The sequence below is a fragment of the Pristis pectinata genome, chromosome 39 (genome assembly GCF_009764475.1).
Source record: "Pristis pectinata isolate sPriPec2 chromosome 39, sPriPec2.1.pri, whole genome shotgun sequence".
In the NCBI taxonomy this organism is placed as follows: domain Eukaryota; kingdom Metazoa; phylum Chordata; class Chondrichthyes; order Rhinopristiformes; family Pristidae; genus Pristis; species Pristis pectinata.
The window spans coordinates 88,091-112,024 of record NC_067442.1 but is presented as its reverse complement, the minus strand read 5'-3'; the positions used below and the strand labels follow the sequence as shown (position 1 = coordinate 112,024).

Here is a 23,934-nt window from a genome sequence, read left to right as displayed (position 1 = left end):
ATTCAGCTGTGGCCTTTGGAAGCCATTGGAAGCACCAGCAGTTCCACTCTCTCCTTGCTGAGCTCTACTCTGACCTCAGGAACCCAGGTTAAAGGAAGTTCTGATCTATGGCACTCCTTGTCCTTCTCCCTGGTGGGAAGGGTGTCTGTGCCTCTCGCTGAGACATGCAGCCACTGTTGGAGTCGACATCCCTCACAGCTGTCCTGGGTCTGTTTCTCGCTCCTCATTGACTCTGAGCTGAGAGAGGCCAACATCTGGGTACCGGTCAATGTTGGGATGGATCCCTCCACAGGCCGAGCTTGGGGAGAATGTTTGGGCCAACACCAGAACCCTTTCGACAACCACAGGGCCACACTGAGGATTGTCAGTGGGGGGAGCTCAATTGGCCCTTACCCGAACAATCAGGGGTGTGCACTGAGGAGCAGCAGATCCAGAGCTTCCTGAGGCTGGGCTCACCACAACAATGGGTGCCTAGTGGTCGGCACAGACTGATGGGCCAAAGGGCCTGTTTCCGTGCTGGATCTCTCTGGGATTCGCACCGCAGTTGGCAATGAAGATTCCGTTTGACATCTTGTCCTCTGATGCTTCAACACTGGGGTCTGATCCCCGAGGGTGAAAGGTCACCAGCAGACCTGGTCCCTGAGGGTAAAAGGTCACCAGATATGTCCCTGATGGTGAAAGGTCACCACCAGGTCTTGCCCCAGAGGATGGAAGGTCACCAGCAGACCTGGTCCCCAAGGGTAAAAGGTCACCAGATGGGTCCCAGAGGGTGAAAGGTCAGCAGTTCTATGAGTGCCAGCAGAGGGACTGTCTGAGGTCAGAGTTGACCCTAATCCAGGGGTCCTGTGATCAGGACAGGTCCGCAGTTAGAACTGGGGTCCTAGGGTCTGGAACCGGGGTCCCGGGGTCTGGGTGTGTTGTTCCAGGGTCTGGGACTGTGTTCCCGGGGTCTGGGACTGGGGTCTGGGTGTATTGTCCCAGGGTCTGGGACTGGGGTCCCAGGGTCTGGGTGTATTGTCCCAGGGTCTGGGTGTGTTGTCCCAGGGTCTGGGTGTGTTGTCCCAGGGTCTGGGTGTGTATCCCGGGATCTAGGTGTGTTGTCCCGGGGTCTGGGTGTGTGGTCCCAGGGTGTTGGACTGAGTTCCCAGGGTCTGGCACTGGGGTCCCAGGGTCTAGGACTGGGGTCCCAGGGTCTAGGACTGGGGTCCCAGGGTTTAGGACAGGCTCCTGGGATCAGTACACTAGTACTAGGTCAGGTTTGGATCAGTGCAGACACAGGACGTGAAATAAGAGACAGGAGCCAGCAGTGACACACAACGTTCATTACACCAACGTCCACTACACATCCCAACTCTACACAATACACAGTATATACAGAGCACGTCACAAGCCGAGAGAGGGGAACCCATCGGGTTCACAGTCCCAGTGAATTGTGGTCCTATGATGGGAGTGGGGAGGGGGGGAAGGGGAGGGGGATGGTGAGGGAGGAAGGAGAGGGCAATAGTGAGGGAGAGGGAAGGGGGTGAGACGGATGATGGAGGAAGTGGAGGGGGAAGGGGAGGGGGATGGTGAGGAGAAGGGGGAAGGGAAGGGGTTGAGGGAGATGGTGAGGGGATAGGGGAGGGGGATGGTGAGGGGGAGGGGGAGACGGGAGTTCCACCGTGACTCTACCGTCCCATGCTAATCGCCCACCCTGAATGTCCTGTCACTGGGGGAGAGTGGGGGCGGGGGGAGAAGGGGAGTGGAGGGAATGGGGAGCAGGGGGTGGGGTAGGCTGACAATCGGGAGTTTTGGGGTATAGGAAGTGAGGGGGGGTGGGAAATGGGGTTTGTCACCTCAGATGAAGGTTTCATTTCATTGGCCGGTTGCCAACCAATGGGATGCGACGTACTGGAGCAGTTGGGCAGTGGTGGGGATGTGCAGGGCGGGGATCACGTTGACCGCTCCAGGCTGGCGGTGCGACAGGGTCACGGTGACGGAGAGCTGAGTCTGTGGGACCTTTCCACCGGGACAAGGGATGGGGTGGGGAGGGCAGGTGGTCAAACCCTTCCCTGGGTCCCCTCTCAAGAAAACATCAAGAAAGCACAAACACTTGGAAATGGGCAGTCAGAACTCATCACCACGAACTCTGGGACACGGCGTAATCAGTCCCCGACACAGGGTCCCGAATGGGGGAGTGAGGGGGGTCCCGTACAGCCAAGGGTCAAGTACAGGGGGGGATCCTCCCATCAACAGCTGGACCATGGGAACAGAACTGAGGAAAGGGATACACACACAACTCACGTCACAGAGTGAAGCTCCCTCTGCACCGTCCCATCACACACTCTCGAGGTCAGACACAGGATGAAACTCCCCCCGCACCGTCCCATCACACACTCTCGGGGTCAGACACAGGGTGAAGCTCCCCCCGCACCGTCCCATCACACACTCCCGGGGTCAGACACAGAGTGAGGCTCCCTCCGCACCGTCCCATCACACACTCCCGGGGTCAGACACAGGGTGAAGCTCCCTCTGCACCGTCCCATCACACACTCTCGAGGTCAGACACAGGATGAAACTCCCCCCGCACCGTCCCATCACACACTCTCGGGGTCAGACACAGGGTGAAGCTCCCCCCGCACCGTCCCATCACACACCCCCGGGGTCAGACACAGAGTGAGGCTCCCTCCGCACCGTCCCATCACACACTCCCAGGGTCAGACACAGGGATCTATGGAAACACTGAGCCAGGGTGTGCCCAAGAGGCCAGCGACGGTCCAACTGTGGATGGGAGGGGTCCAACTGTGTGGACCCTGGTCTGTAGGATAGAGCCCTGAGTGTTGTTGGGTGGTTGAACAGAGGGAGGAGCGGCTCAGAGCCACAGAGTTTGTTGTAAGGAGTTCGACTAGCGGTTCTCTGACAGGTTACAGTGTTGGCAGAGTGGTGGGAGGAGACAGGCCTGGTCCCTCACCACGGAATCGCGCACTCCCTCTTCCCTGGCGTCCTTCACTTCTCCATCCTCCTCCTCCTGAGGTGGGTCAGCAGCCCCAGACCTAGCGCTGAGAGACAGAGAGACTGGGTTAGTAAGGCAGAGATGGACCGAGTGTCAGTCCGCGACAGACCGGCAACAGACCTGGGACAGGTTCAGGGACTCCAGTCTGGGACAGGTCCAGGACAGGTCTGGGAGAGTCTGGGGACAGGTCCGTGACAGGACCGGGACATTCTGGGGACATTTCAGTCTGGGACAGGTCTGTGACAGGTACTGAGACAAGTCCACCTCACCCTGTCTGGCCGAGGCCCCTTCTCCATGTTCACACCCAGGAGACCTGAGGTCTCTGCTGATTGGCCTGACTTCATCTCCACCACGATGTCATCGTTCCTGACCTCTGTGTTAACTCTGCAAAAGGAAAGAAGGCATGAGATTGGTCAGACCAATTCCTTCAGCATCGCGTTCCCAACCTCACTGGGGGCTCGTGTTCCCAACCACACTGGGGACTCGTGTTCCCAACTTCAATGAGGCTCGCGTTCCCAACCACACTGGGGGCTCGCGTTCCCAACCTCACTGGGGGCTCGCGTTCCCAACCTCACTGGGGGCTCGCGTTCCCAACCTCACTGGGGGCTCGCGTTCCCAACCTCACTGGGGGCTCGCGTTCCCAACCTCACTGGGGGCTCGCGTTCCCAACCTCACTGGGGGCTCGCGTTCCCAACCTCACTGGGGGCTCGCGTTCCCAACCTCACTGGGGGCTCGCGTTCCCAACCTCACTGGGGGCTCGCGTTCCCAACCTCACTGGGGGGTTGCATTCCCAACCTCACCCCCACATACATCAACTTCATTCTCTGGAGTTTGGGAGAACAAACAGGCATCTCACTGAGACTCCACCGGTGGGTGTGGGGAGAGGTTTTCCCCAACTGAGGAGTCTAGGACCAGGGGTCCCGGTCTCAGAATGAGGAGTCAGTCATTCAGGATGGAGATGTGGAGGGATCTCTTCACCCTGAGGGTCGGGGAATCTCAGGAATTCTGTCCCTGGCTGCTCAGTGTATCCTAGAGAGATTCCTGGATATTGTGGGAATCGAGGAGGACAGGGTTAGTGCAGGGAGGTGGGGCTGAGGGAGGTGATCAGCCAGAGTGGTGGGGAGTGGGAGAGCAGGAGGAAGGGACCAAATGGCCTCCTCCTGCCCTTTCACTGGCTGGGAGTCGTGAATGGCCCTCTGCTTCAGATCGTGCTGGGAGTTTGTGTCCATCCAGGCCATTCCTGGACGAGGCAGGCCAAGGTCTGATGCCCTCACAGTGGAACAGCCTGGCCCCAGTGGCCAGCGGCAGTAAGTTGGGGTGGGGATGGAAGGGGGGAGGTGAAACACTGAGTCAGAAACAGGCCCTTTGGCCCACCTTGTCCATTCTGACCCACCTGCACCAATTGCATTCGCCAGCACTCAGTCCGTATCTCTCACTGCCTCGGCCGCTCCAGTGCTGTGAGAGTGTCCCTGCCTCCACTGCCCCTCAGGCACTGTGTTCCAGATCCCAACCCCACCCCTCCGGGGGAAAAGTTCCCCTTCAGACCCCATATGCACCCCTCACTCCTCTCTGATAGAAATTTATAAAATTACGTGAGGTATGGATGGAGGAGACAGCTGAGATCTCATTCCCAGGGTGGAAATGTCTAATACCAGAGGGTGTGCATTTAAGGTGAGAGGGGGCAAGTTCAAAGGAGATGTGTGGGGCAAGTTCTTTACACAGAGAGCGGTGGGTGCCTGGGATGGGATTCCAGGGGTGGGGGTGGAGGCAGGTGCAATAGAGGGGTTTCAGAGGCTGTTAGACAGACACATGGATATGCAGGGAATGGAGGGAGATGGACATTGGGTAGACAGCAGGGATTAGTTCAGTTAGGCATTTAATTACTAGTTTAATTAGTTTGGCACAACATTGTGGGCCGAAGGGCCTGTCCCTGTGCTGTACTGTTCTGTGTTCTCTTGAACCAAACCCCCTGGTCTGAGACACCTCTGCCCCGGGGAAGAGTCTCCTACTGTCCGCCTATCTCTGTCCCTCATAATTTTGTATCAGGTCCTCCTCCACCCCAGGGAGAACAGACCCGGCCTCTCCGCGTACTGACTCCATGTCCCAGACAGCGTCCTGCGGAATGCCCTCTGCACCCTCTCCAGTGCAGTCACCTCCTTCCCCAGTGTGGTGACCAGAACTGTACGCAGTGCTCCAGATGTGGTCTGACATAGCTGGAATGTCATTGAATTGTACCAGAACCTCCCTGCTCTTCGATTCTACACCCCGGGCGCCTTCACCACCACCTGTGCTGCACCTTCAGACATCCATGGACACACAAGGTCCCTCCAGTGGCATCAGTCCATCAGCTTCCCAAAACGAGGAATTCTGGTGCAACACAGAGGGAGGAATGGAACAATCCCAAGACAGCGCCCCTCCCCCTCCCTTGGCCAGTCCCTCAGCTGGGCTGCCAGATAACGTTGATAATTAAACAACATCATTAAACAAACATTAGGACCCGTTTCCCAGTGGACAGGGTTTGGACAGCCTGAACGTATCTAATGAGATCCACTGGGATTGTCCCAGACGGCAGAGCAAGTGACATCTGCATCAGCAAAGGCACCCCCACCGCTCTGGGTCTCTCCCTCTCACCATTCTCTCTACAACCAGCTCTTCGTAATCCTCAAACCCCCTCCATTGGCACCAACCATGTCCCTGAAAGCAGCAATCCTCAGCGTGCTTTTCTCTCTCTCTCTCCTCTCTACCTCTCCTCAGTCTCTGCCCCCCCCTCCCTCTCTGTCCCCTCTCTCTGCCTCACTTTCCTCAATCTCTGCCCCCCTCCCTCTCTGTCCCCCTCTCTCTGCCTCACTTTCGTCGATCTCTGCCCCCTCCCCCTCCCTCTCTGTCCCCCTCTCTGCTCCCCTCTGTCCCTCTCTCTCTCTGCCTCGCTCAATTTCTGCCCCTTCTCTGTTCCCCCAGTCCCTCTCACTCTCTCTGCCTCTCTGCTCCCCCTTTGTGTTCCCCCCTCTCTCTGCCCCCTCTCCCTCTGTTCCCCCCCTCCCCTCTGCAACCCCTCTCTCTCTGCCCCCTCTCTCCCTCTTCCTCTCTGTTCCCCCAACCCCCTCTTTCTCCGCCCCCTCTCCCTCTTTCTCTCTCCGCCCCCTCTCTCTACATCCCCCCTCTTTCTCTGCCCCTTCCCTCACTCTCCCTCTCCCTCTGCACTGTATGTTTCCCAGGGTTGAGAACCAAGGACTAGAGGGCACAGGTTTAAGGGGAGAGAGGGGAGATTTAATAGGACCTGAGGGGCAACTTCTTCACCCAGAGGGTGGTCCGTACGTGGAACGAGCTGCCAGAGGAAGTGGGTGAGGCAGGTACATTAACAACAGTTGGACAGGTCCACGGATGGGAAAGGTTCAGGGTGATCAGGGCCAAACGCAGGAAAATGGGAGTAGCTTAGATGGGGATCTTGGTCGGCATGGATGAGTCAGGCCGAAGGGCCAGTTTCCGTGTGGTGTGATCTCAACATTCCCTCTCCCCATCGAATTCCCAGCTCTGCCCCACGTGTACTTACGTGTCCTTCTTCTCGGACTTGCCGCAGTGAAGCTTGCCCCTCTTGTGAAGGCAGAACAGGAGGCCCAACACCAGCAGAAGCAGGAGAACGCAGATCACCACGACAACCACCACCACAACCCCTCCTCCCCCCGACTCCTGGCTCCCTGTGAAGAGAGGCAGTGGGGGCAGTCAGAGAGGGGAAGAGAGGGGGGAGAGGGAGAGAGGGACCGGGGGCAGTCAGAGAGGGGGTGAGAGAGGGGAGAGAGAGGGGGAGCGGGGAGAGGGTGGAAGGCAGTGAGAGAGGGGGAGAGCAGAAGATGGTCAGAGCACAGGAGAGAGAGAGCAGGAGGCGGTGAGTGAGAAAAGAGAGGGAGGATCAGGAGTCGGTCAGAGAGAACGGGAGAGAGAACAAGATAGAGTGGAAACAAGACAGGGTAAAAGAGAGTGAGGAGAGAGCGAGAGAAAGAGAGAGTGAGGGGAGAACAAGGATGGTGGAAAACGGGGAGGGCTGTAGGGGCCGGAGGGAGTCACAGAGACGGGGGGGGGGGGGGTGGGAGCTGTAAGGGCCGGAGGGAGTCACAGAGACGGGGAGGGGTGTAGGGGCCGGAGGGAGTCACAGAGACGGGGAGGTGTAGGGGCCGGAGGGAGTCACAGAGACGGGGAGGGGTGTAGGGGCTGATGGAGGTCACAGAGACGGGGAGGGGTGTAGGGGCCGGAGGGAGTCACAGGGAGGATTGTAGGGGAGGGAGGGGGGTCACAGAGACAGGGAGGGGTGTAGGTGCCAGAGGGGGTTACAGAGACAGGGAGGGCTGCAGGGGCCGGAAGGGTTCACAGAGACAGAGAGGGTGCAGGGATGGGGAGGGGTGTAGGTGGTGGGACACTGACCTGCCTTCCTGATGGAATCCACTGGATAGCGATAGGAGAGAGAGGAGAGTTACAGAAGGAGACACCCCACCCACTCCCTGTCCCGGGAGAGACACCCCACCCACTCCCTGTCCCAGGGATCCACACCCACCCCCTGACCCAGAGGAGACACCCAACCTGTACCCTGTCCTGGGGGTCCTCACCTACTCCCTGTCCTGGAGAGAACCCCTCCCTCACACACCCCATCTCAGTGCGACCCCTCCCTCACATGCACCAACCCCCCAGGGGCTGTGTTCAGTTGGATCTGCAGGTCACAGTCAGGGCTGGTTGACTGCAGGGGCATCACCTCAGGCAGGACCATCTGCAGAACCTGGGGGTGGGGTGGGGAGGGGAGAGAACCCCCTCCCTACCCCAATGTCGAGGGGTTGTCTACCCTCAATCTCCGTGTGAGGGAGGGAGTGGTTGTCGTGGGGAGGGGAGGGGAGGGGAGGGGAGGGGAGGGGAGGTACTTACCTCCGGATGTGACGGGGGTCTCTGTGGTCGGGGGAACTGGAACAGAGAACAGCAGAGATCGGTGTTACCGGGGCTACACCGATAAGGCTCCTGAATCTCCCCCCATCCCACCAACTGCCAGGCAGAGAGGGGTAGGGGCACACACTCACCTCCCCCACCTCCCCTCCCTCCTGCCTCCATCCTCCCTCTCACGCACTCCCCTCACCCCCTTCCCCACCCCCCTCCCCCTTCCCCATCGTCACCCACCAATAGAGCCAGAAGTGCCACCGACTCCCCTCCCCTTCACCATTCCCCCACCCCACACCCACCCCTCCCTCCACTGCCCCAAACTTCACCCCACTCCCCACCTCCCCCCACCCCATCACCCACCGACAGAGAGCTGGGTGCTGCTGGCAACCCCCTCTCCCCATTCACCCCCACCCCTACCCCTCCACCACCTTCCCCCCACTCCCCCTCACCCACCGACGGAGACTGGAAGTGCCACTGCCTCCCCCCTCCCCTCGCCCCCACACCCCCTCCCTCCCCTCCCCCCACCACTCGGACCCCCCCTCACCCACCAACAGAGAGCCGGAAGTGCCGCTGGCTCCAGCCGTACTTGTTGCTGGCGTTACAGGAGACCCCGGTCTGGACAAGGGCTGCGGTGACCGGTAGGGAGACCTTACTGACCACTGCCTGGTCCGAGGAGCTCACCACCTGGGGAGGGGCAGACAGGTCACACTGGGTCACATGGGGTCAACTGCGGGGTCGCCTGACCCCCCCCCCCCCAGAGTCACTGCGCCACCGAGGTTACACAGGGTCATCCACGGGGTCACCCCACTCCAGGGTCACCCCTCAGTATCACGCCCCAGGGTCATCGCCCCAACCCCTCAGTGTCACCGCCCCCAGGGTCATCGCCCCAACCCCTCAGTGTCACTGCCCCCAGGATCATCGCCCCCACCCCTCAGGGTCATGTCCCCAGGATCATCGCCCCCTCCCATCAGGGTCACAGCCCACCAGTGTCAACGACCACACCCCCTTGGTCAGTGAGGGAGGTGCACACTACCAACCGGCTGTTTGTCAACGCTCCAGGCGATCTTGGGGCTGGGGTGTCCCGAGGAGGTGCAGGTGAGGGTGACCCGATCCCCCTCCCTGCCCACTGTCACCTCCAACCGACCTGTCTCCATGGAGGGTTTGCCTGTGGGGGGGGGGGGGGGGAGAATGAGAGATGTGGCACCACCTGAGCACAAACCCCCACCCCGTCCCATCCCCACCAACAACCTGACCCATCCAACCCCCATCCCGTCCCTGCCACCAACCTGACCCATCCAACCCCCACCCCGTCCAACCCTCACCACTAACCTGACCCATCCAACCCCCATCCCGTCCCTGCCACCAACCTGACCCATCCAACCCCCACCCCGTCCAACCCCCACCACCAACCTGACCCATCCAACCTCCATCCCGTCCCTGCCACCAACCTGACCCATCCAACCCCCACCCCGTCCCACCCCCACCAACAACCTGACCCATCCAACCCCCAGTCCGTCCCTGCCACCAACTTGACCCATCCAACCCCCATCCCATCCAACCCCCACCCCATCCAACCCCCACCAACCTGACCCATCCAACCCCCAGACCGTCCCTGCCACCAACCTGACCCATCCAACCCCCAGCCCGTCCCACCCCCACCAACAAATTGACCCATCCAACCCCCAGACCGTCCCTGCCATCAACCTGACCCATCCAACACCCAGCCCGTCCCACCCCCACCAACAAATTGACCCATCCAACCCCCACCCCGTCCCACCCCCACCAACAACCTGACCCATCCAACCCCCATCCCGTCCCACCCCCACCGACAACCTGACCCATCCAACCGCCATCCCGTCCCACCCCCACCAACAACCTGACCCATCCGACCCCCACTACGTCCCAACACATCGTTGTCCCACCACCCTGTCCCAAACCCACCCGCTCTCCATGGAGGGTTTGCCCATGGAGGGAGAATGGGAGACTTGGCACCGTCCGAGCACAACTGTCCCGTCTCCACCTGGCGCGTCCCCATCCATCCCATCCCCACCACAACTCGTCCACATCAGCTCTGACATTCCCCATCCCCATAACTACACCCTACACCCCTCCCCGTCTGTGACCCCCTCCCACACCTACACCCCATCTCTGAACCCCTCCGGCCTATACCCCTCTGCGTCTCTGTGACCCCCCCACCCCTAACCCCTCCCCGTCTCTGTGACCCCTTCCCACACCTACACCCCTCCTCACCTTCCACAAGGACCTTCAGCTGCCGTGTTCTGACTAGCCCGCGAACGGAGGGCACACTTGCCTCGCACACATAGGTCCCGCTCGACTTGTAGCCCACCTTCCTTAGGCTGAGGGTCCCAGAGTGTGAGAGGTGGTCTTTGCCCTGAAACAAGTGAGTCTGAGATGCCCATCACACAGCTGAGCTTTCATCCTGGGGGTTCGGGGCTCCAGGTCAGAGGGCAGGAGCCCTCCGGTCAGGCCGCACTGGGAGTGTTGTGTGCAGTTCTAGTCGCCCCGTTACAGGAAGGGTGCGGGGGATTTGGAGAGGGTGCAGGAGAGGTTCACCAGGATGCTGCCTGGATTAGAGGGCATGAGATATGAGGAGAGGATGTACAGACTTGCGTTGTTTTCTCTGGAGTGGCAGAGGCTGAGGGGAGACCTGATAGAGGTTTGTAAAATTGAGAGGCACAAATAGACAGTCAGAGTTTTTGTCCCAGGGTGGAAATGTCTAATACTAGAGAACATGCATTTAAGGTGAGAGGGGAAAGTTCAAAGGAGATGTGCGGGGTAAGTTTTTTACACAAAGAGCGGTGGGTGCCTGGAATGTGCTGCCAGGGGTGGAGGTGGAGGCAGATATGATAGAGGGGTTTGAGAAGACGTTAAGACAGACTCATGGATGTGCAGGGAATGGAGGGATGTGAATCGTGTGCAGGCAGAGGGATTTAGTTTAATTCAGCATCGTGTTTGGCACAGACATGGTGGGCTGAAGGGCCTGTTCCTGTGCTGTGTTCTCTGTTGAATGTTGCATGTTGCATGAGTACCAACCTTCCTCCAGATGATCTTGGGAGTGGCTGAACCGTGTGAGGAACAGGAGACTTCGACGTCCTGCCCCAGCTGAACAGTGAGGGGACTTTTGGTGGTCAGTTCTGGTGGCTGCAAGTCTGTTGGAGGGGCAGAGGAGTCGTTTAATGCAGCCATCACACCAGTGCTCACCCCTCCCTCTACAGCTCCCCCCTCGCTGGTTTCACCCACCGCTGCCCCGACACATGCCTCTGGGACCCTCAGTATCCCACAGATCTGCTGCCCAGGCACACGTGGCTTGCCTTTGACATCTGATGGTGAGGGGTCTTCTGTCTGCGATCTAACCCCATCCTCTCTCCAAACATTCAGGGACCTGGGTGAGGGGAGTAGAGGCAGGGAGAGAGAGGGGGAGAGAGAGGGGTGGGGATAGAAAGAGTGCGGGAGAGAGATGCAGGGAGAGAGAGAGAGAAGAGGGGAGAGAGAGCTGGGGGAGAGAGAGGGGATAGAGGGTGGGAGAGGGAGTGAGAGGGGAGGGGGGAGGGGTGGGGAGAGGGGTGGGAGAGAGAGGGGGAGGGTGTAGAGAGAGGGCAGAGAGAGGGCTAGAGAGAGGGGTGGGAGAGGGAGGGAGAGAGATGTGGGGAGAGGGGTAGAGAGAGGGGGAGAGAGGGGTGGGAGAAAGAGGTGGGAGAGTGCGGGGGAGAGAAGGAGAGAGGGAGGGGGAGAGAGGAGGGAGAGCGGGGAGGGGGAGAGAGAGAGAGGAGAGGGAGGGGGAGCGAGGAGAGGGAGGGGGAGCAGGGAGAGGGAGAGAGAGAGGAGGTAGAGGGGGAGGGGGAGAGGGAGAGGGAGGGGGAGAAGGGGAAGGAGAGAGAGGGGAAGGGGGAGAGACAGAGAGAAATACAGAGAGAGAAGAGCGAGAGACAGAAACAGAGGGTCTTACAGTGCACAAAGATGGAGATGTCCTTCCTCAGCTCTACGTCTTCCGGTGCGTCGAAGTCCAAGGCCTCACACCGGTAGGTACCACTGTCGTTCCTCCTGACGTGCTTCAACATGAACCACCCGTCCTTGCTGGTTTCGAGTTCCTGCTCCTCCTCGCCCTGCATACAAGAAGACTCCATCTGTCAACAGGCGGAGGGACAACCTTCCAACAACAGGCGGAGGGACAACCGTCCAACAACAGGCGGAGGGACAACCGTCCAACAACAGGCGGAGGGACAACCGTCCAACAACAGGCGGAGGGACAACCGTCCAACAACAGGCAGAAGGGCACCCTCATACACCCCACACTGAAACATTGATACATCCTCCACCCCTCACTGTAACACTGACACACCCCACACCCCTCACTGTAACACTGACACACCCCACACCCCTCACTGTAACACTGATATGCCCCACACCCCTCACTGTAACACTGACACGCCCCACACCCCTCACTGTAACACTGATATGCCCCATACACCCCTCACTGTAAGACTGACACGCCCCACACCCCTCACTGTAACACTGATATGCCCCACACCCCTCACTGTAACACTGACACACCCCACACCCCTCACTGTAACACTGACACACCCCTCACTGTAACACTGATATGCCCCATACACCCCTCACTGTAACACTGACACGCCCCACACCCCTCACTGTAACACTGACACGCCCCACACCCCTCACTGTAACACTGATATGCCCCACACCCCTGTTGTTAGAACCCACACCCTTATTCCCCCCACTGCCCCTCCCTCCCTCCCATCCCCAATAGTCCCACCGTGTCCTCACCGCCGCCTCCCTCCCACCCCTCCCGTATCCTCATCACCACCAGCCCCTCCCTCCCCCTCCCCCCTATCCCCGACAGCTCCCCCGACTCCCCGTGCCCACTCCACTGCCACCCCGCGCTCCCCCCCCACCCCGCCCGGTCCTCACCACCACTCTGTAGAGAATGTACTCCGGCTGAGGGAACCCATCAGCTTCACACTTCATCCTCACATCCTCTCCCTCCTTGATGTCCGTGTTCGAGGCCAGGTTAAAGGTCATGTGTTCCGTGTGGTCTGCGAGGAGGGGGTAGTGTCAGTATAGGAGGGGTCCCAAACCCCACCCTCCCCCCCCCGACCAGACGGTCCCCTCCCTCACACCTCCCTCATCTCCACCAGACAACCCCTCCTACAGAACCCTCCCCCAACCCCAGCCCCACCCACTCACCCCACCCCAACCCACTGCCCCTCCCCCCCCCACTCCCACCACTCAGTGCAGGGAGATGGCGAAGCGCTCCGAGTCCAGCCGCCTCTCCTCGCCACCCCCTCCCCACCTACTGCCCCCTCACCCCTCGCAACTGCCTCCCACCCCTCCCACTGACCCCCCCCACACCTAGTGACACCACCCCCCGACACCACCCCCCGACACCTCCACCACTCACAGTGCAGGGAGATGGTGAAGCGCTCCGAGTCCAGCCGCCTCTCCTCGCCGCCCACCCCCCGGTAACGGACCTGACACCAGAACTCCGAGTCCTTGTCCTTCTTCTCCAGCTTCAGGTAGAGCTGGCTGCTGACGGTGTAGAGTCCACTGGTCTCCTTCACCACCCGTGGGGTCATGTACATGTCTGTGGGACCGGGGGTGGGGGTGGCGATGGGGAGGGGAGAGGGGGAGTGGGGGTGGGAGGGGGCACAGAGTGGGAGAGGGGGAAAGGGAGGGGAGGGGGCGCACAGTGGGTGAGGGGGAAGGGGGAGAGGAGGGGAGGGAGAAGGAAGGGGGAGGGAGAGCGGGAGTGTGCGGGGAGGGAGGGATGGATGGGGTGGGTGGTAGTGAAGACGGAGAGGTGAGAGGAAGGGGCAAAGGGAGGGGAAGGGAGGGGGGAAGAGGGAGGTAGGAGGAGGATGGAGGGGGTGATGGGAAGGAGAGTGGGGAGGGGGGAGAGTGGGAGGGGGGAGAGTGGGGAGAGGGGAGAGTGGGGAGAGTGGGGAGAGGAGAGGGGGGAGAGTGGGGAGGGGGGAGAGTGGGGAGGGGGGAGAGTGGGGAGAGTGGGGGGGAGGTGAGAGTCGGGGGGAGGGGAGAGTGGGGAGAGTGGGGAGAGTGGGGAGGGGGGAGAGTGGGGAGGGTCGGGGGGAGGGGAGAGTGGGGGGGGAGAGTGAGGAGAGTGGGGAGGGGGAGAGTGGGGGGAGGGAAGTTGGGGGGAGTGGGGGGAGGGGAGAGTGGGGGGAGTGGGGAGGCGGGAGAGTGGGGAGAGTGGGGGGAGGGGAGAGTCGGGGGGAGTGGGGAGGCGGGAGAGTGGGGGAAGAAGAGTGTGGGGCAGAGAGATAGCGAGAGATGTGAGGGGGGGGTGTTTGATCCCCAACCCCTGCTGCTGAACACCCCCCGCCGTACCTCTGCCCCTCCCTGTGGGGATAAGCCCCACATGCAGAGAGGCTCCTCACGTATCCCTGCTCGGAACAGGTAGTCTAACCCCCACCCCCCCTGTCCAAACCCCACCCTGTTCCTCATCTCTCCATCTCCGTCACTGTGGGAGGGGCGGTGAGGAGGTAGCTCACTCCCTCTCCTCATCCCCCCTTCTCCTCTGACCTCCCTTCTTTCCCCCACTCTCCCCTTCCCTCCCCTCCCCTTCAACCTCTCCACCCCTCTCTCCTCTCCTCCCTTTCCTTCCCTCCCCCGCTCCTGTACCCCTCCTCTCCTCCCCCTACCTCCCCACTCCCTTCCCTACCTCCCCTCCCCTCAGCCCATGCTGGGTCCTGTAATGAGACGTAGGCAGCAGCTGTGGTCTGTGGTCCTGGCCGCTTCCCCCCCTCTACCCCCCTCCCTCCCCTCCCCCTCGACTCTCCCTCCCCACTTCACCCACTCCCTCCCCCCCTCTCCCCTCCCTCCCCCTCGACTCTCCCTCCCCACTTCACTCACTCCCTCCCCCCTCCCTCCCCCTCCACTCTCCCTCCCCACTTCATCCACTCCCTCCCCCCTCCCTCCCCTCTCCCCAGCCCACGTTGGGCCCTGTAATGAGATGGTCTACAGGCAGCAGCTGTGGTCTGTGGTCCTGGCCACTACCTGCCTCCTCTCCCCTCTTGTTCCCCCTGACTTCCCCCATCCCCCTCCCTCCCCTCCTTTCCCACTCTCCCCCTCCCCTCCCCTCTTCCCTCCCCTCCCTTCTTCCCCTCCCTCCCCTCCCCTCCTTAGCCCACGCTGAGCCTTGTAACGAGACGGTGTGATCTGTGGTCCTGGCCACTTCCCCCCTCCTCTCGCCTCTCCTGCCTCCCGCCTTGCCCCCCATCCCCCTCCCTCCCCTCTGCCTCCCCCTCCCCTCTCCGCCTCCCCCTCCCCTCTCCCTCCCCCCACCCTCCCCTCTCCCTAGCCCACGCTGGGCCCTGTAACAAGACGGTGTACAGGCAGCAGCTGTGGTCTGTGGTCCTGGCCGCTCTCCAGGCTACCCACCGCCCCCCAACCCCCCCCGGGGAGACAGGGGCTGTGATCAGGCAGCAGCTGCTGTAACCAGAGCCTCACACATCTCCCAGTAACTCCCTGGGCTGTCCCACTGCCCCAGGACAAGCCCCGGGTGAGTCTGTGCACTGATCCCAGCTCCCTGGGCACAGCTTGTCACCAAACAGCAACTTCAAAGTACAACACAGCCGGCTCACCATCTGTGCAGCTGGGTTAGGGGTGATGACGGAGTGGGTGGGAGAGGAGGGGGCTTCATTGCAGGGAGTTCAGTCCGGGGTGGCAGTGACAGAGGGTGTGGGAGAGGAGGGCTTCATCACCATAGAACCATAGAATACAGCACAATACAGGCCCTTCGGCCCACCATGTTGTGCCAACCTTCAAACCACTCCTAAGACTATCTAACCCCTTCCTCCCACATATCCCTCTATCTTAAATTCCTCCATATGCTTATCTAACAAACTCTTGAACTTGACCAATGTATCAGCCTCCACCACCACCCCAGGCAGCGCATTCCATGCACCAACCACTCTCTGGGTGAAAAACCTCCCTCTAACGTCTCCCTTGAACTTCCCCCCCATTACCTTAAAGCCATGTCCTGTTGTATTGAGCATTGGTGCCCTGGGAAAGAGGCGCTGGCTGTCCACTCTGTCTATTCCTCTTAATATTTTGTACACCTCTATCATGTCTCCCCTCATCCTCCTTCTCTCCAATGAGAACAGCCCGACCTCCTTTAGTCTCCCCTCATAATCCATACTCTCTAATCCAGGCAGCATCCTGGTAAATCTCCTCTGCACCCTTTCCAACGCCTCCACATCCTTCCTATAATGAGGCGACCAGAACTGGACACAGTACTCCAAATGTGGCCTAACCAGAGTTTTGTAAAACTGCATCATCACTTCGCGGCTCTTAAACTCGATCCCATGACTTATGAAAGCTAACATCCCATAAGCCTTCTTAACTACCCTATCCACCTGTGTGGCAACTTTCAGTGATCTGTGGATATGAACCCCCAGATCCCTCTGCTCCTCCACACTGCCCAGAATCCTGCCATTTACCTTGTACTCCGCCTTGGAGTTTGTCCTTCCAAAGTGTACCACCTCACACTTCTCTGGATTGAACTCCATCTGCCACTTGTCAGCCCAGCTCTGCATTCTATCAATATCCCTCTTTAAGCTTCGACAGCCCTCCCCCACTATCCACAACACCACCGATCTTTGTGTCATCTGCAAACTTGCTAACCCCCCCCTTCCACCCCATCTAAGTCATTAATAAATATCACAAAAAGTAGAGGTCCCAGAACCGATCCTTGTGGGACACCACTAGTCACAGCCCTCCAATCCGAATGCACAGGGAGATTGGGACGGAGGGGAGCTCAGTCCGGGGGGGGGGGGGGGGCAGGGGGGGGGGGGAGGAGGTGGGGGGGGCAGTGTCAGAGGGAGTGAGACAGTGGGAGCTCAGTCTGGCGGTGGGGGAGGAGCGGGCAGTGACAGAGGTGGTGGGAGGGGTGGGCTTCATTACAGGGAGATTGGGACGGGGGAGCAGTGACAGAGGTGGTGGGAGAGGACGGAGCTTCATTACGGAGATTGGGACAGTCTTAGGGGGAGATGAGGTGTGGGTGGGCGGGGGGGACAGGGAGATGGGACAGAGGGGCCCTCAGTATGGGGAGGGGCAGTGTCAGAGGGGGTGAGAGAGGGGGTCTTCATTACAGGAGATTGGGACAGAGGGGAGCTCAGTCTGGGAAGGGCGGTGGGGGGAGATGAGGTGTGGGTGGGAGAAAGATGCTTCATGACAGGGAGATGGGACAGAAGGGAGCTCAGTCCGGGGGTGTAAAGGAGGTGTGGGTGGGTGGGTGCTTCATTACAGGGACAGGAAACCAGTTGAGGTGGAGGAGGAAGTGTGGCGAGACAGAGAGGTCTTCAGTCGCTAGCAATTGGGATGGAGGGGAACAAAGGCCGGGGGGTGGGGGGGCAGTGTCAGAGGGGGTGGGGGGGGCTTCATTACAGGGAGATTGGGACAGAGGGGAGCCCAGTCTGAGGGGGGAGAAGTGGGATAGTATAGTCAGGTGAATGGACGTAATTCTCTGTCGCAAGGATTGAGAGTCCCAAGGCTGTGTTGCCTGCCTGGTGCCTGGGTTCAGGACTTCTCATCTGCACTGCAGAGGAGTGGGAGGGGAATGATCCAGTTGTTGTGGGTATCAATGACGTAGGCAGAACAGAGAAAGAGGTTCTGCTGAGGGAATTTGAGCAGATAGGGACTAAATTAAAAAGCAGAACCAAAAGGGTAATAATCTCTGGATTGCTACCTGAGCCACGTGCAAATTGGCACAGGGTCAGTAAGATCAGAGGGTTAAATGTGTGGCTCGAAGGTTGGTGTGGGAGAAATGGGTTTGAATTCGTGGGACATTGGTGCCAGTATGGGGAAAGGAGGGAGCTGATCTGATGGGATGGACTCCACCTGAACCATGCTGGGACCAGGGTCCTGACGAATTGCATAACTGGGGCTGAGGATAGGGCTTTAAACTAAATAGTAGTGGGGTGGATTCAACAGATTGGAAAAGTGTGGATAAAGTAAAAAGGAAGGAGAGTGCAGGAGAGGTTACTGAAGTCTCCAGAATAAAGAATAAGACAAAGTTTAAAAGGGGTTAAGAATTTAACTTCAGGCAACATGGAGACACATTTGAGAAGAAGGGTGGTGAATACAGGACTGAAGATGTTATATTTGAATGCACACAGTATATGAAACAAGGTAGATGAGCTTATAGCGCAGTTAGAAATTGGCAGGTACGACATTGTGGGCATCAGAGTCGTGGTTGAAAGAAGATCACGGCTGGCAGCTGAACGTCCAAGGATTCTCATCCTATCGAAAAGACATGCAGCTGGGCAGAGGGGGTGGGATGGCTCTGTTGGTAAAAAATGAAATCAAATCCTCAGCAAGAAGTGACATAGGATCAGAAGATGTAGAATCCTGGTGGGTAGAGTTAAGAAACTGCAAAGGTAAAAGGACCCTGATGGAAGTTATATACAGGCCTCCGAACAGTAGCTAGGATGTGGAGTACAAATTACAACAGGAGATAGAAAGGCATGTAAGAAAGGTAATATTACGGTGGTCATGGGGGACTTCAATATGCAGGTAGACTGGGAAAATCAGGTTGGCACTGGAACCTAAGAGAAGGAATTTGTAGAATGCCTATGAGATGGCCTTTTAGAGCAGCTTGTGGTTGAACCCACGAGGGAAAAGGCAATTCTGGATCTGATGTTGTGCAATGAACCAGATTTGATTAGGGAGCTTAAGATAAAGGAACCCTTTGGAGGCAGTGGTCATAATATGACAGAATTCACCCTGCAGTTTGAGAGGGAGAAGCTAAACAGATGTATCGGTATTACAGTTGAGTAAAGCTAACGACAGAGGTGTGAGAGAGGAGCTGGCCAAAGTTTATTGGAAGGGAACCCTAGCAGGGATGACGGTAGAGCAGTGATGGCAGGAGTTTCTGGGAGTAATTCAGAAGTTGCAGGATCAGTTCATCCCAAAGCAGCAGCATTCAAAAGGGAGGATGAAGCAACCCTGGCTGACAAGGGAAGTCAAAGACAGCAGAAAAGCATAAGAGAGGGCAAACAATATTGCAAAAATTAGTGGGAAGCTGGAGGATTGGGAAACCAACAGAGGTTGCTAAAAGAGCAATAAGGGGAGAAAAGATGAAATATGAAGGTAAGCTGGCCGATAATATAAAAGAGGATACCATAAGTTTTTTCAGATGTATAAAAAATAAGAGTGGACATTGGACCACTGGAAAATGACACTGGAGAAGGAGTAATGGGGAACAAAGAAATGGCGGATGAACTGAATAAGTATTTTGCGTCAGTCTTCACTGTGGAAGACATCAGCAATGTGCCAGAAATTCGGGAGACTCAGGGGGCAGAAGTGAGTGTAGTCACTATTACTAAGGGAAAGGTGCATGGGAAAGTGAAAGGTCTGAAGGTGGATAAATCACATGGCCTGGATGAACTCCATCCCAGGGTTCTGAAAGAGGTAGCTGAAGAGATTGTGGAGGCATTAGTTGTGATCTTTCAAGAGTCAGGAATGGATCCAGAGGACTGGAAAATTGCAAATGTCACTCCACTCTTTAAGAAGGGAGGGAGGCAAAAGACAGGAAATTATAGACCAGTTAGCCTGACTTCAGTGGTTGGTAAGATGTTAGAGTCCATTATTAAGGATGAGGTTTCAGGGTACTTGGAAGCTCATGATAAAATAGGCCGAAGTCAGCATGGTTTCCTTAAGGGGAGATCTTTCCTGACAGATCTGTTGGAATTCTTTGAGGAAGTAACAGGCAGGATAGACAAAGGAGAGTCAGTGGATGTTGTTTACTTGGATTTTCATAAGGCCTTTGACAAGGTGCCGCCATTGAGGCTACTAAACAAGATGGGAGCCCATGGTATTACAGGAAAGGTACCAGCATGGATAGAAGATTGGCTGACTGGCAGAAGGCAAAGAGTGGGAATAAAGGGGGCCTTTGCTGGTTGGCTGCCGGTGACTGGTGGTGTTCTGCAGGGGTCGGTGTTGGGTCTGCTACTTTTCACATCATATGTTGATGATCTGGGTGATGGAATTCTTGGCTTTGTGGCCAAGTCTGTGGATGATACAAATATAGGTGGAGGGGCAGGTAATGTTGAGGAAGCAGGGAGTCTGCAGAAGGACTTGGACAGGTTGGGAGAATGGACACTTCCAAGTGGCAGATGGAACACAGCGTAGGGAAGTGTACAGTCATGCACTCTGGTAGAAGGAATAAAGCTATAAGACTATTTTCTAAACAGGGAGCAAATTCAGAAATTGGAGGTGCAAAGGGACTTGGGAGTCCCAGTGCAGGATTCCCTAAAGGTTAACTTGCAGGTTGAGTTGGTAGTAAAGAAGGCAAATGCAATGTTAGCATCATTTCGAGAGGACTAGAATATAAACACAAGGATGTAATGCTGAGGCTTTATAAGGCATTGGTCAGACCACATTTGAAGTATTGTGAGCAGTTTTGGGCCCCATATCTAAGGAAGGATGTGCTGGCATTGGAGAGAGTCCAGAGGAGGTTTACAAGAATGATCCCAAGAATGAAGGGGTTAATGTATGAGGAGCATTTGATGTCTCTGGGCCTGTACTCACTGAAGTTTAGAAGGCTGAGGGGGGTTCTCATTGAAACCTCCCAAATATTGAAAGGCCTGGATAGAGTGGACGTGGCGAGGATGTTTCCAGTAGTTGGAGAGTCTAGGGCCAGAGGGCACAGCCTCACATCCCTTTAGAACAGAGATGAGGAGGAAGTTCTTTAGCCAGGGGGCAGTGAATCTGTGGAATTCATTGCCACAGACGGCTGTGGAGGCCAAGTCATTGGGTGCGTTTAAAGCGGAGGTTGATAGGTCCTTGATTAGTTAGGGTGTCAAAGGCGACAAGGAGAAGGCAGGAGAACGGGGTTGAGAGGGAAAAATAAATCAGCCATGACGGAATGGTGGAGCGGACTCGATGGGCTGAATGGCCTAATTCTGCTCCTATGTCTTATGTGAGAGAGAGGTCTTCATTACAAGGAGGTTGTGACAGAAGTGACCCAATTCTGGGGGGCGTGGTGGGGGGGCTACTGAGGAGTCTTCACTAGAGGAAGAATGGGTGATCAGGGGGAGAGGGGATGTGGTGTGGGTGAGAGACAGAGCAGTCTTCAGTGGAGAGAGAGATTGTGATGGAGGGGAGCCCAGACTGTGGGGGGAGGGGCGGAGGGTAGGGGGAGGTGGAGAGGAGGTAGGGGTCTACATTAAAAGATTGAGATGGACAGGAAACCAGTCTGGGAGTGTGGAGAGTGGTGGAGGTAACAGAGGGGTGTTTCGATGTTTCGGGCCGAGACCCCTCCCCACTGCACTCTCAGTTCTGATGCAGGAAACGATCCCCAGACTTCGACCATCCCTCTCCCCCCCCACAGCTGCTACTCGTCCCGCTGAGTCCCTCCTGCAGAGGGAGGTTGGTGCAGAGCAGTGTTGGGGGGGGTTGGGGGGAGGTGTGGGGGCACGGGGGAAGGTGTAGGGCGGGTAGGGGTAGGTGTGGAGGGTGGTCAGGGGAGGTGTGGGGGTCGGGGAGGCGTGGGGGCGGCAGTAGGTGTGGGGTGTGCGGGGGAGTTGTGAGGGGGTCTGTGGGAGTCGGGAGGAGGTGTGGGGGGGTTTGGGGGTCAGTGTGGCGGGGAGGAGTGGGAGGGTCAGGGGAATGGGGTGGGGTCAGTGTGGAGAGGGGTCGTGGGGAGGTGTGGGGGGATGGGTGTGGGGACAGTGTGGGGGAGGGGGAGGTGTGTGGGGGGAGTCAGTGTGGGGGGAAGGGTGGGGTCAGTGTGGGGGAGGGGAAGGTGTGTGTGGGGTGGGGTCAGTTTAGGGGAGGTGTGGGTTCTGTGGGGGAGATGTTGGGGTCAGTGAGGAGTTCAATGTTGGGTCAGTGTGGGGGAGGGGTCAGTGGGTTGGTCAGTGGGTCAGTGGAGGTGTCAGTTGGGGGGGGGGTCAGCAGGGTTGGTCAGTGGGTCAGGGTGGGTCCATCCTCCCCTCCCCCTGCCCACGAACGTTGTGCCCTTCTGACTTACGTCGATGGTGGGTGGTGATGGTGTCGAGGGGTGCGCCGTCCTTGTACCAGACCACTGACGGTGCTGGGTAACCATTCCGACTGGTGCAGCTTCCGATCTGGGACAGACAGAGGGGGAATCAGACTGGAGCATCCTAAACCTGGAGCATCCGAAGTCCATACCAATCCCAATCCCAGACCAGAGGGAGAATCAGACCAGAACACTCCAGTCCTGGAGCATCCCAAACCCAGACCCATCCCAATCCCAATGCCAAATCCAGAGCATCCCAAACCTGGATCAAACCCTGACCAAAGGGAGAGAGTCCAATCCCAGGGCAATCTCAATCCCTGACCAGACTGAAACCCAGACCAGACCTGGAGCAGACCCAGACCTGGAGCAGACCCAGACCTGGAGCAGACCCAGACCCAACCCAAACCAATTCCAACCCAACTTCACCCCAGCCACCAACCACCCCACCCACCTACCCCACCCTGATCCCCAACCCCACCCACTTCCTGGTTCCAACTGCCCAGCTGAGGGACATCAGCCTCCCTCCACCTCCAGGAACCCAGGGAGGTCGATCCTCCCCCCCCCCCGTCTGCCCCCAGCTGAGGTCCCTCACCCCTCTGCCCCTTCCTTCAGGATACCTCCCCCATCATTGCCCCCAGCTGAGGTTGTGGTGTCCCAGTCCAGACTGTGCACTATCCCCTTTGACCCTGGATGTGACCCTACCTCCGATGGGAGCTGTTCTGTCACCGACAGGATGGCCAGGTTGGACGTCACTTCCGGCTGCTCTGGAGAATCTGGAGGGAACATGGTGATGGGGTGACAGGTGAGTGAAGAGTTGGATCCCAGCACAGCCCACCTGGACCCCAGCGTGTATGGGATCCCAGCACAGACCCCAAACCCCAGGGTGTTTGGGATCCCGGGATGGGTGCCAGGTGAGCCGGGTGTGACCACTAGTGTATGACCAGGCCTGAGTCCAGATCCAGCACCGGGAGGAGCTCCAGCTCATCAATCCATGATGGATCACACCCCCACCACCCCCCATCCATCCTCCCACCAACCTCCCTTCCCCGACTCCCCCATCCGACACTATGCCCATCCCACTCATAAATCCATGATGGATCACATCCTGACACACCACCCTTCCTCATACCACTCAGCAATCTACAATAGATCACACTCCCCTACATCAACCTCCACTCCCCTCCATGACTTCCCCATCCTCTCCCACTCCTCCTTCCTTCCAGGTTTTCCCCCTTCACCAGTAAATCAATCCCTACAGGGTCAGTTCCGGGAAAAGCAAACCCACCCCATGACTGGATGTGTAGCTGAGTGAGTGCCCCATTGTGTCCATCCTTTGGGGATGTGGGCATTGGGAGTGATTGGGAAAGGATGGGGTCTGTTGGGAGTGTGAATGGTGGGAGTGAATTCGAAGGGGTGGGGCCTGTTGGGAGTGTGGGCGGTGGGAGTGAGTGGGAAGGGGTGGGGTCCATTGGGAGTGTCTCAGTCACCTGGTAGGATGCTCCCTCACCGTTCCCAGACACCCCCACACCAATAGGATGCTCCCTCACCATTCCCTGGACAGACCGATGCCCTGATCCTGGACAGACCCACCCTGGATGCCGCTTTCCTAACAGGACACTGCTTCACCATTCCCCAGACACCCTCACCCCAGACACCCCCAACCCAGACACCCCCCCAAAAGGACACACCCTCACCATACACCTTCAGCTCGGTCTTGCCCTCGTGACTCCCTGCGGCTCCAGCGATGACCTGACAGAGAAACGATTGCTCGTCCTGCAGCAGAACGGGGCTGATGGTCAGACCAAAGTCCCCGTCCACAGACACCCGGTCTGTAAAGCCTGTGCCTGGATCCACAACGCTGCTTGTCTGGTCCTTGTAGGCAATACGTTCCCGATCTCCGTTCTTGTTCAGCTGGAGGTAGGGGATACAGTGGAGGGAGAGGGCTAGAGGGGGCTCCATGTGTTCGCCCACCCACACACTAAAC

At 58.2% G+C, this 23,934-nt stretch overlaps 1 protein-coding gene across 2 annotated transcripts in view; it reads right to left on the bottom strand.

Moving 5' to 3' along the window:
- Nucleotides 1-1,307: 1,307 nt before the first annotated feature.
- LOC127587283 (basal cell adhesion molecule-like) overlaps nt 1,308-23,934 on the bottom strand; it is a 37,940-nt gene continuing 15,313 nt past the window's right edge. Inside the window, exons 3-17 of one of the 2 annotated variants that reach the window (XM_052045579.1) lie at nt 23,645-23,861; nt 22,653-22,723; nt 21,942-22,038; nt 13,350-13,532; nt 12,860-12,984; nt 11,877-12,033; nt 10,964-11,079; nt 10,160-10,301; nt 8,947-9,074; nt 8,458-8,593; nt 7,901-7,936; nt 7,409-7,429; nt 6,543-6,687; nt 3,262-3,376; nt 1,308-3,038 (exon numbers count right to left, since the gene is read on the bottom strand). In XM_052045579.1, the coding sequence (XP_051901539.1) occupies nt 3,033-3,038; nt 3,262-3,376; nt 6,543-6,687; nt 7,409-7,429; nt 7,901-7,936; nt 8,458-8,593; nt 8,947-9,074; nt 10,160-10,301; nt 10,964-11,079; nt 11,877-12,033; nt 12,860-12,984; nt 13,350-13,532; nt 21,942-22,038; nt 22,653-22,723; nt 23,645-23,861 (1,695 nt within the window). In that variant the 3' untranslated portion in view covers nt 1,308-3,032. The remainder of the gene's footprint in view (nt 3,039-3,261; nt 3,377-6,542; nt 6,688-7,408; nt 7,430-7,900; nt 7,937-8,457; nt 8,594-8,946; nt 9,075-10,159; nt 10,302-10,963; nt 11,080-11,876; nt 12,034-12,859; nt 12,985-13,349; nt 13,533-21,941; nt 22,039-22,652; nt 22,724-23,644; nt 23,862-23,934) is intronic. The other variant, XM_052045580.1, reaches the window with a different exon arrangement.